The following is a 12726-nucleotide window of genomic DNA, read 5'->3' on the forward strand; positions in this document are numbered from 1 at the left end:
AATTCTGCTTGAACCACTCATGGCTTAAATGCAGAACGCCATGTAATTATCTGCTTCAGCTGAAAGTCCTTAAGTCTGCACGTGAGCATCATCCACAGGTGCTGCAAGTCATTAGGCCTGCACATGGACATCCTCCACAAGTGCAGCCAATAATGTTGATGAGGGTGAAGGATTCTTCTGCCAGCACCTTCTCCACAGACAAAAACCAGTTTGCATACCACCTGGAGAGCAAAGAAAAGAAAACAACACAAAAACATCCAGCCAAACCCCCCAACACACAACAGTACCCCCCCATCAACGGGAAGCCTCCCGGCGACCGAACAGACCAAGCCCGAGAACAGCACTTCCCTCCGGGGTCCATGACAGCAAGCAGATGGCGTAACGCTCCCAAGGTCCACAGCAGACAGCAGGACAGGGCACCGCGGCTGGAAGGCCGGCTGGCATCAACAAAACCCCAAAAAAGTCCCACATATAACCCAACATACAAAAAAAACACAAAACCCACCCAAAACCTCCCAGGGGACCGTCCCATCCAACCCCGGGAAGAAAAGAAAAACTCCCTAATGCAGAAACCCAACACAGCCCCAACAACACAATACAAACACAAATTCACAAAGAAAAATAACAAACAACCCCCCCCCCCCAGAAGACCTTTACCGCCAGTTCTAGGAGAGACAACCAAAACCGGAATCCCACAGAGGTCCCCAGGTTTACATGGAGGAGCAGCGCCCCCCAGAGGACCGTACCATCAACCCCAGGAGGCCCCCTCCCCACAACCCAGGAACCCCAGACCCGGCCACACTTGGTGAGTCGGCCCCACAATCAATCCCCCCCTCCCAGAGGACCGTCCCATCAACCCTGGAGGTGGAACCTGGAAGGAAGCATAAAAACTCAAAAATCCAACCCCCGGCGGACTTCATTAAAACACCCCGGGGGCAAATAAAACAACTGGAAAACCCTGTTACCTCCCCCAGCACCCCGAAAGACCCCAGATCACTCCCAGAGCCAGTCGTTAGCTCCATTTTGGCGAACGGCACAAAATTACTAACCCGGGGAAGGAAACAGGAAAAACTAACCCGGTCCCAACCCCGAAGCGCAGCGGAAAACCGGAAATACGTCCGGTGCCCCTACCCGACCAGACCACCAGCCTATCGGGAAGGGCGGAACTACCGAAATGGCGAACGGCAACAGATTGGCCCACCCCTCCAACTGAGGTATGTTCCCGCTGCACCACACCCCGGTAACACCAATGATGAACGGTCAAAGGCCCACCGAGGCTGGAGTGGAACCGGGCCCTAACCAAACCCAAAAAAACGCCCCTGACAACCCCCCCTAGGTGCAGAGGTCTTCTGAGAAACACTCAGCGTGACCAACCTGCACCACCCCACAACCCACAAGACGAACGGTCTTAGGGCAAGTGAGGTTGGGGTTAGGGAAGCAGGGAAATAAAAAACAACAAAACAAAACAACCCAATCCCAAACAGAAAATACCTAAATTCAAATGATAAAAACCGACAATTGGCTGAGTCCAGCCGAGCTCCGACCCGCCAGTCATTCACTCCACCAGAACCGCCTCTAAACACCCAAACAATTTATAACCCCTCACAAAAAAAACAAAAACAGCCCACATAACTAATTATGTTTTTTTTTTTGTGTGTGTCCATTATTGTGCCTGTCCCAGAACACCTGGAGATACGTCATCACTATCTTTCTTGACGCTTATGTGACCAGGGCAATATGGCGGCTTCAGCTCTTCCGAGCTGCATGGGCTCATCCGCAAGAGGAGCCAGAGGTCCCATCGGAGGAGTCTCAGTGGGGCGAAGAAGAGGCAGCCCAGATCTGTGTCGGGGAAAGCCCCGAGACAAAAAGACCCGCTCTGATGTCCGCCCTCTCTCACGTCCACGCTCCTTTATCCGATCATCTAGACGAATAACCAAAGATATTAGCTCATCTAAATCGTTTGGTTCGTCACGGACTGCTATCTCGTCTTTTAATGAATCGTTCAAACCATCCACAAACACTCCTCTTAAAGCTGCGGTATTCCAACCGGACTGAGCAGAAAAAATTCGGAAATCCACGGAATAATCCGCCGCACTCCGCCTCCCCTGCCTGAGATTCAGCAACCGTTGGGCAACGGTATTTGTTTTCACCGGATGGTCAAAAACCAATCGGAACTCCCGGGAGAAATCCTTAAAGGATCCTAACAATGGAGAATTATTACTCCACAACGCAGTGACCCAAGCTAAGGAGTCACCTCGGAGCAAATTTGTCACATATGAGACACGGCTACCATCAGAAGAGAAGGAAGCCGGTCGCTGAGCAAAAACCAGAGAACATTGCATCAAAAACGGAGCACAGGCTTCAACGTTTCCCGCATAAGGCTCCGGATGACAAATAATTGGTTCGGAAGCCGAATCTCTGGGTGACGGAGTTATCTGCACCGGTATCGATGGTGCCGCAGCTGGAGCAGCAGGAAGCGGAACAGCTTGCGCTGCAAGCTCCGTAACGCGGGCATCTGTTTGTTTAATTTGGTTTGTGAGATGCTGTAATTGCTCCCATATTTTCTCCAAGTGTTCTTGGACTCTTTCGGCAAATGGAACCGCTTCTGCCGCTGGGTCCATTTTAGAATGGCCGGGAACTACTGTTATGTGCCGACGCGGGTTGAGGAGCGGACCTGCATCTGACTGAACCCAGCGCTAAATAACCAGAAAGCGGTTCCAAAAACAAAACATTTATTTCCCTTTCCGTGCAATAATTGTGTACAACATAATATATAGCTTGTCTGGCGGAGTGAAGGACAGCGCGCTCTCCAGTGCCCAAAGGGATCCAAGCCCGGCGCTTCTGGACTCAAATTCACCGCCAAACACCCCCCAGGTGGACACGACAAACTGACTCTGTGAAGGATAGAAGAGGTGAGGTAAGTCAACAGCTACAACTAATATCCTTCAAAGGCACACGCTATCAGCAACACATTCAGGTCTGACTTTAAGCTTTATGTAAATGAGCAGCTTCTCACAACAGGTGGAGGATCATCAGTCCGCACGCCACGGCCGTGAGAAGCGAGCTGCACAATTCTCATCAATGTTCAAATATACTGCGTAACAAAATACCAAATTACTATTAACACCTATTCAGACAATCAATCACCTCTGATGTGTGCTGACAGCATGTGTCCCTCACCCGTCCTCCTTCACAGGCACGATGTGTCAAACCCAGGCGCGGTCCTCAGCGTCTCACAAACGAACGTCACAAGGTCGAGTTCCCGGCAATTCTGCTTGAACCACTCATGGCTTAAATGCAGAACACCATCTAATTATCTGCTTCAGCTGAAAGTCCTTAAGTCTGCACGTGAGCATCATCCACAGGTGCTGCGAGTCATTAGGCCTGCACGTGGACATCCTCCACAAGTGCAGCCAATAATGTTGATGAGGGTGAAGGACTCTTCTGCCAGCACCTTCTCCACAGACAAAAAACAGTTTGCATACCACCTGGAGAGCAAAGAAAAGAAAACAACACAAAAACATCCAGCCAAACCCCACAACACACAACAAATTGCCTGATTTTTCCAATAGGAACTCTGACTTTGAGTGCCATTCCAATGCACTTTTCTGAGTCAGATGTCTGAAATTTTACATTTCCCAGTTTTCTAGAATGCTACATAATTTATGTTATACCTAAGGTATACCTTAGGTATGTTATACCTAAAACATGCTCATGGTCACAGCCCCTTTGCACCTTGCACTTTACTTTACACTCCTGATTAAGTGCTGTGTGTGTGGAGTTGGATTCACCCCAGATGTGCTTTAGACGGTGCTCTAGAGATCATTGAGATATGCGTCATTATATTCCAGCCTTCATATTCAAATTCCTTGTAGCAGCTGTTTTTGGTTCTCTACTTTATAATTCATCCATCTTACTTATTTTGAAAAGCATTTACTTATCAGTCCACAACACAACAGAAGATTATCACCTGTAATGTGGCACAAAGCAGTTTTAACACATCAAGGGTCATAAAATTGAGATTAAAAATTAATTTTAAAAATCTGGGTGTTTGGTTATTTTCATGCCACACGTTATACAGTATAACAGAATAGAGGTTCAGCTGTATTTGGAGATATCTAATTTTAGCCTGCATGTTGGCGAAGCGGCGATAGCACGGTATGGTTTTCACTGGTGTATGTCTGTGCCTATGAACAGGATAACTCAGAAATGGCTGGATGGAATTCCTTTAAGATTGGTGGAAATATTGAGAGGTGATTACATTTTGGAGTCATTTGGTTAAAACCCATAGTCAAGGAAAATAATGGTTCAAAAAACACCTTTCTTGGATATCTCAACAACCAAAAGACTAAGATGGATGATCTAAAGCATATGTGGGGTGAGTGAAAAATTTTGAGCCTGACCCAGAAAAAGTAGACCATAGTTCACCATCGGCATGTTGAGAAACCAACATTTCTCTTGAGAATTTAGGAAAATTTGACTCACTGGGTACAGTGTTGCAGATGTAATATTTCAGTGAATATTTTAGTGGTGTGCCAGATTGTCAAAATGGACAAAGCTGTCCATTTCAATGTGAAGATGGTAATGACAGTTAAATGCTGGTCAGCCGAATTCAAGAGGGGCAGAACAACTTTTGAAGATGGAGCAAAATCAGGAAGACCCAGAACTGCCACCTTGACCAATAAATCAAAAAGATCCATGATATGGTCCTCGCTGACAGAAGAGTATGTAAGCGCCACATAGCCAGTACTGTAGACATTTCTGACAGAAGAACTGGGAATGATGAAACTTTCAGTGCGATGGATCCAAAGGCTTCTCACGGCAGATCACAAGGTTCCAGATATCCAAGGACAATCTTTGGCTTTTTGAGGCATGCAGCGATTCATGACCATGGATGAGACCTGGGTCCATCAACAGTCCAAACAACAGACGAATCAGTGGAAATATGTGGGTTCTCCCCCACCAAAGAAACCAACGTGGTCTCATCTGCTGGGAGATGAGACCGCACTGGCTTTCATGGCCTCTGTCTTCTGGGAGGCTGAAAGCATCATAATGGTGGACTACCTCCAGAAGGGACAGACCATCAATGGGGCCTGTATGCTCCCCCCTTTATGCCAACTGCGGGAGAAAATAAAGCAGAAACAGTGTGCAGTGCTCCGATGAGGTCTTTGATTTCACATGGACAATGCTCCTGTCTGCACGTTGGTCACCACGATGGCTGATATTCATGAAAGTGGCTTCAAACCTTTTCCAAATCCACCATATTCACCTGATTTGGCTGCTTTGCAATTCCATCTGTTTCCAAACATGAAAAGGCATCTTGCTGGAACTCATTATAATACTGATAATGATGTCATACCTGCAGCAGATGACATCTTTGAGCTCCAGGGTAAGACCTTCTATGAGAACAGTGTTAACAGGAAAAAGTGATTGGACTCACATGAGGATTATGTTGGAAAACAAAGCATTGCTTTAATTCAGTTCTGGTTTCTTCTTGGTTGTGCTGAAAACTGTTAAATCACCCCTTGTATATTGATCAGCAAAATATCTGTGATTGATTAATGTGAATGATTTCATTATGACATCATATGACTGAGTCATACATCATCAAAGACACCATTACACACATGTATATTTACTTGTGTATTTATTTTGTGGTGTGTAGAGTGGGCAGTGTATCCATCAGCCTTCTCACAACTTTCATTCTTATTGTGAAAATGGGTTTAAAAAACAAAAGATTATCCTCATTTATACACCAGTGGTCTATTTTTTAATTTTTTTGTGAAAGCTGTCTCTCAGAATGTTGTATAAGCGTGTGTATTTTTAACTGCTGACCTCATAGATTTGTCACATTTTGGTCATGACTCATGTTCATGCACTCTCTGTGTGAGTCGGTTGCGACGTTTGTGCAACATTTTTCTTTTTGACACAACGCTGTTTCCCAGTTGTTGTTTTTTTCCCTAAAGGCAAATGATGTTTTGACACAAGTATATTAACACAACAAATCATTCAGCGGTTTAACTGGAGAATGTCACAAACCTTATTTCTCTGCTTCACTTTTCAACTGTTATCATTCATATTCACAAGTGTTACAAATTAAACTTTTAAAAAATAATAGTCTTCAGTTTTTGTTGTTTTTTTGTTTTTTTTTCTGTAGACAGCTGCGCTTTTATTCGTGGCACAGCTTCACAGCGACACGATGTTATGTACAGGAAAGGTTTCCGCGGCGTGCAGGTGTATATTTGCATGGTGATGGGAAGATCTGTGTGAGTTTATTTGTTACATCATAAATCACATATATGCACTGTGCCTGCACAAACGCAAACAAACTCTCACACACACACACACACACACACACACACACACAGAGGATTACAAACGCCTCCATTCACACCCGCAGCTGGGCATCAGATGTTCGATTTCTCACCTCTTAGTGGTGCAGTAAGTGGAATATTTACAGAACCACCACACAAAGTGGCTACAGTGTGAGTGTGCAGGGTTTTCATATACGTCAGTACCAGTGACTCAAACATGACTTCAGCTCAGGCAGCTTTTGGAACAGTTTTCCATCACAAACACCAGACGTTCTCATTCAGTGCCTTGGTGAGGCAAATAAACATTGTACAGCTGGACATAAACTATTACATTTTTTACATCTGGCATGGGGGTTGTTTCATATTTGTAGTTTTGCTGATAAAAAAAACAAGCTAGCTTTAAAAAATTATAATAATAAACTAATCTAATAGACAATAAAAATAATGTTTACTCCGTAACAGAAGCCATTCAGTTATTTTAGGGACAATCTGTAAAAACCTGCTAATCATGAAATGTATAATTAAAAAATAAGCTTGTGCTTTTGTGGAATAGACTTAATACATGTTTTTCCAGTTAATCCAGTTAAAGAGTTGAAGACAGAAGATAAAAAAAAACTTTTAAGATTGTAAATTGGAGGGTATATATATATATATATATATATATATAATAGCTATTCTTTAAACATTCTAAGGGGCCATGCTGTGCAAAATAGTTTTAAGTCTATGTTTCATGGTTAAATGTGGGTGGGGCTTAATGTTGTTCTTCATCAAACCATCATAATTATACAAGTACTTGTAGAAACTAACCTCCTTTTAGAAAAACTACATCCTAAAATACCTAATTTATGATTGCAGCAGGATTTCTGCTTGCTCAAAGAGACAAGCCCATGCAGTCTTTGAAAAGAAGCCATCTTGCCAAAGGAGGAACAGGGCTGGTCATCCAGTAGCTCCTTTCCATTTAAAGCGAGAGGCACATAACTGGTGTACTTTTTAGACATGGTTCCTGTTTGAGAAAGCAGGTATAATCAAAATTTAGTTAGTTGTTTGTGATTGGCAGGAAACGTTGGGGTTTTGCAGGTTCAAAAAGTCATTTCAGCCTACCTCTGAGTCAGTTACTGTGGCTAAATTCTCCATGAAGCTAACCTTTAATATCTGTTTTCAAGACATCTGGTGAGCTATTGCTGAAAGGTATATAATTCATATCATCCCTTTGAACATTGCAGTATGAGGTGATTTGGGCCTTATCAGAAGCATGGAGTTGAGTAAGTGCCACTCTGTTGAATCTGTTGAAATAACTTCCTCACTGAGTGTTTTTATCAAATACCAGCTCATTTTTATAATTTACCTCCACTGAGAAAATAAAGGAGTGATGAAAAAATCAGAGATTGCAAAACCTCACCTCTGATGGGCTAAGTTTTAATTATGAGATAAGTTTGATCTTAAAACTTGAAATACTCTCACAGTACTGTATTTCCATCAACCTGGTGATGGTGTTAGTGCATAATTCGGCTCTTATAACTCTTCAGAATTCCTAATCAATTGGTCTCTTTTATGTGTCAAACAGGCTGCAGCTCACCTTTGATATCTTCAAATAGAGTTTTCATTTTTGTAAGTAGTAAGTTTTATAAGTAGGGGAAACCGGGGCACAGTGGATCAGAAATGTTGTTTTGTGGCAGTATAAACGCATTATGCATAGGTTTAAGTCATTCTATTGTGGATTTAATACAGGAAGTCATTGTTTATAAGGCTGTGTTATTTATGTCTCCCCAAGTGTAATTTACAGGTGTTTAAAATCAATTTTTAAACTTTTGATTCACTGTGCTCCGGACACCAATTCACAGAGCACAGTGAATCAACTTAGAATATAATGAAAAAACACATGATTATAAACATTTCTTCAAAATCATTAAATATATGCTGATGCATATACAAACTATAATCCAGCAAACCAGCTATGTAATGTGAGAGTATCTTATATAGTGATATAAGTTCTTTAAAACTATTATAAATACAACTGTCAGAATTTCTGTTCAAATGTGAAAACAGTTGTTTATATACACAAATTATAGAAATAATTCATGGGAAAATAAATGTATAAGCTTCAACAAGTAATATTTGTCATCCACTTGATACTGTGGCTTAATAAATCACTTTCTAGACTGATTCACTGTGCCCCAGGTGCATGTGACACACGAGTCATGTTATCGAATAGCTGATAATCTGGAGAAGACATAACACATGCTCATCAGTTGGACGGGGTAGTCTTCTAACTAATAACATTTTTTTTTGGTCCACCTTTCCTCTGTTGTGAGAAATAAATACAAAGACACTGACATCCACAAAATTTAAATTTATTTTTGATAGGAAAAGAACTGACTTCTCTTGCCACTTAGTTTTACCCTTAATGTATCCAAAAACAAAACACTAATTTATTAGGGGGATGTTTTTATGCATCAAAATATGGCATAACTGCTGCAAATATATGTAGTTTTGCAGATATAGCTACTGATTCACCGTGCCCTGATTTCCTCTACTTGGGTCTTCATCCTTTGGGCAATATGCCACTGTTCCCTGGCTCGAGAAGATCTCAGTTCTGAAACTGCAAGAAGCCGTGAGATAATTTTTTTGCAGTGAATCTGCCTTGATTACTTTATATTTTGGATCCAGCACTGGCCTGATTGGAAAAGGTGTCAGACAGTGTGTCAACTGTTTCTCTTTCATGCACCAGCACAAGTGTTTTGAAGTCATTATGCTGATACGGAAATTTAGAGTCACTGAAAGCATTGAAGATGCATTTGGATCAATGTAAAACACTTCATCCCAGTGTCAAAACCTTAAGATCTGTTTTTACCTTTGTGCTGCATCTGCGTGGTCACAGGTAGACACAGAGAATTATGTGTAATCAGACAGCAGAGATGCTTTTGTGTACCTCTGCCTCAGCTCATGCTATTCAGTTAAATGAATGGCTGCAACAAAATCACAGAGGTGGATGAACTTGCAGCATCAACAAGTGCGGACATCTTTCAGCATACAGAAATCCCAGACATTTTCCTTCTTTGACTATATCTCTCCTATAGAAATGATATGTTACACAAGCTAACAGGGGGAAACTGTGGCTGTTTCTCAATTCGGAGACTGCATCCTGCAGACTACAAAAATCCAGGCCTTCTGAGACCACAGAGGCCAAACTAACCATCAAGACAGTCTAGCACACAGAGCATTTTGTAATGGCATCATTAGCTTATCTCGGCCCTACTCTCCTAGGCTAGCATAGGGTGACCAAACATCCTGTTTTCCCAGGACATGTATCTTGCAGAAAAAGAAAGATCGCAATGATTCTTGGAATTGTCTGGGTCATGAAGGATACACCTGTTGCAGCCTTTGTTTTGGGGAGGAAAGTAGGCTGTATTCATCGGCCACTTCCTGAGGAGCTTTTGAAATAACCCTCAGGTCACATTAGCTACAAATGATGCTGAAAAGCAGTGAGATTTCTTGCTTGATGGACATTCTCTTGGCATGCATGCAAACATCTCAATAACATGTCTTGTAAATCACTTCAGAGGTGTTATCTGGTTACAAAAACAGCATTTTTGGAATTAAAAGTGTTTATTTTTTGCTAGCTTTTGCAAAATATAGGAGAAACAAACTACATTTAAACAACTGTTTTGGTGCGTATTCAACCATATTGGCTATTTGTGAACAACCAGCTGACATCATGCTGCCTCGAGCTTCTCCTGTTATCTTTTTTGCCACTGTGTGCAACACTGCCCCCCCCGCCTTTGATTAGGTAAAACAAAAATGACAAACAATTGTGCAGCTGTCTTTAAAAGCCAGTTCAGATGGCAGGTAAGCAGCAGCATAGATAAACTGTAAAACCTGACGTGGGCAAAGGACTCATCCATAGCATTATGAGTTATCCTGTCCACAGACAGACAAATGTGGGCAGGAGGTATCATGTGTCATCTCCCTTATATGGTGAGAGTAAAACCAACCGTGGTTGGGGTGAACCAGAGACAAGAACAAAGTATGTCTGTGTTGTACTAGTAATCCTGTTTTCCCACACATCCCTGATGGAGTTCAACAAAAGTCGTACATTACTGAATGGTCTTCTTACATAGGGTTTGGCCTTTGGGAAGGCACCTGTCAGTGGAGTGACTGTAACTGTAATTATGGGGGAAAGAGTTCATCTGACCGTGGCATGATACTGCATTCATTCTCATAGGCCAGCAGCTCCATAAATCGTCCCAGAGAGTGCAACAAACGTCTGGACTGAGCCAGGAGGACTCACAGGGCTCAGGAGAGGATAAGTACAGGCAAAAGCTCCAGGGACAGAAGGCCTGATCAGGTTTCCACTGGCCGGGAAGCACAGAGCTGCCAGGAGTGGAAACAGCCGCAGACTGGCTTTGTTCTGTGGATTAAGCATGGACAAATGGGAGTGATTAGAGAGATTTTTCAGGACCGAGCAAAGCTCATTTGTCTAAGTTGCCAAGATAACAGGACTCACATCGGCATAGGTGATAAGACTGCAAATAGCAAACAGAGAATAAGAACTGGAGGAAGATAATTGTTTTTTAATGAGCATTTTTTTTAATGTGTGATCAGAAACAATTAGGTGACTATTTGTGTGTGCTTTTGTTTTGTTTTGTTGTTTTTTTTTTGTTTTCAGGAGGAAGTGTGCCCCGCCTCAGCAGGAGAGGAGGTCCAGAGGTGTGTGTGGTCATCAGCGGTCAACATCAAGGACAAGTTTATTTATGTGACACAGCCAACCTTGGATCGAGTACTCATAGTTGACATTCAGTCTCAGAAGGCTGTCCAGGTAATTTTCCAACTAAATTGGAAAAGCAAGTTCATGTCCGTTTTGCCAACAGCATGACAACAATATATAATGTGGACAAAAAAAAACCCAGAAAAAATAAATGATCGGTGCTGTGTTTGTGCCATTGTAAAACTCAAGGTTCTCTCTCAGAACTGAAACTTTCACTTTATCTGAGCCTACAAACCTCAAGGCTGCAAGAGTGGAGAATGTATTGGTCTTTGACTGAATTTGCAAGCCATTTGGCCAAAACTCTCAAATGTTCCTATGTAGGAAGAAAATATTTCACAACAGCTGCCAATAAATAATGACTTCTTAAAGTATTTTCTGCACTTTATTATCCTTAATTAAGGTCACATTTGTTTCACCAAGAATCCCCATTGAATCAGACATCACACTGATAGACTGCATCTAGTTCATCCACAAAAATCGATGCTTTTTTGTAGTGTGTGTGTGTGTGTGTGTGTGTGTGTGTGTGTGTGTATGTATGTGTGTGTGTGTGTGTGTGTGGAGAGAGTGAGTGTATTTGTGTGTGTTGCAGTGACCCCAGAGAGGTGGTGATATGCACTGGAGAGAAGGGGAATGCAAGTCATTTGTTGCATGACAGTATACGAGGGCTGTCAATAAAGTAACGGTCCTTTTTATTTTTTTCAAAAACTATATGGATTTCATTCATATGTTTTTACGTCAGACATGCTTGAACCCTCGTGCGCATGCGTGAGTTTTTCCACGCCTGTCGGTGATGTCATTCGCCTGTGAGCACTCCTTGTGGGAGGAGTCGTCCAGCCCCTCGTCGGAATTCCTTTGTCTGAGAAGTTGCTGAGAGACTGGCGCGTTGTTTGATCAAAATTTTTTCTAAACCTGTGAGACACATCGAAGTGGACACGGTTCGAAAAATTAAGCTGGTTTTCAGTGAAAATTTTAACGTCTGATGAGAGATTTTGAGGTGAGACTGTCGCTTTAAGGACTTTTCACGGTGCGAGACGTCGCGCAGCGCTCTCAGGCGGCGTCATCAGCCTGTTCAAGCTGAAAACCTCCACATTTCAGGCTCTATTGATCCAGGACGTCGTGAGAGAACAGAGGAGTTTCAGAAGAAGTCGGTTTCAGCATTTTATCCGGATATTCCACTGTTAAAGGAGATTTTTTTAATGAAAGACGTGCGGACGGGTCGCAGCCGCCGCGACGCTCCGCCACAGGAAAAACACCTCTGTTGAAAGCCTTAAGGACAAGTTGGAACATGTCCTGCCTGTTAAACAATTTCTCATATACTCACTCCACTGAAAGCCATCAAAAGCTGCCAGGATTTTACAAATGGTTATCAACACGGAGGTGTTTTTCCTGTGCCGCCGCACCGCCTCGGCTGTGTCCCGACGCGCGGATCCGTCCGCATGTCTTTCATTAAAAAAATCTCCTTTAACAGTGGAATATCCGGATAAAATGCTGAAACCGACTTCTTCTGAAACTTCTCTGTTCTCTCACGACATCCTGGATCAATAGAGCCTGAAATGTGGAGGTTTTCAGCTTGAACAGGCTGATGACGGCGCCTGAGAGCGCAGCGCGACGTCTCGCACCGTGAAAAGTCCTTAAAGCGACAGTCTC

At 42.8% G+C, this 12726-nt stretch overlaps 1 protein-coding gene across 6 annotated transcripts in view; it reads left to right on the forward strand.

The window, feature by feature from the left end:
* fstl5 (follistatin-like 5) overlaps positions 1 to 12726 on the forward strand; it is a 661980-nt gene that overhangs the window by 568236 nt on the left and 81018 nt on the right. For all 6 annotated transcript variants that reach the window (XM_034182069.1, XM_034182072.1, XM_034182073.1 and 3 more), the window contains one exon: positions 10981 to 11130. In XM_034182069.1, the coding sequence (XP_034037960.1) occupies positions 10981 to 11130 (150 nt within the window). The remainder of the gene's footprint in view (positions 1 to 10980; positions 11131 to 12726) is intronic.

The sequence above is a fragment of the Thalassophryne amazonica genome, chromosome 11 (assembly GCF_902500255.1).
Source record: "Thalassophryne amazonica chromosome 11, fThaAma1.1, whole genome shotgun sequence".
Taxonomy (NCBI): Eukaryota; Metazoa; Chordata; class Actinopteri; order Batrachoidiformes; family Batrachoididae; genus Thalassophryne; species Thalassophryne amazonica.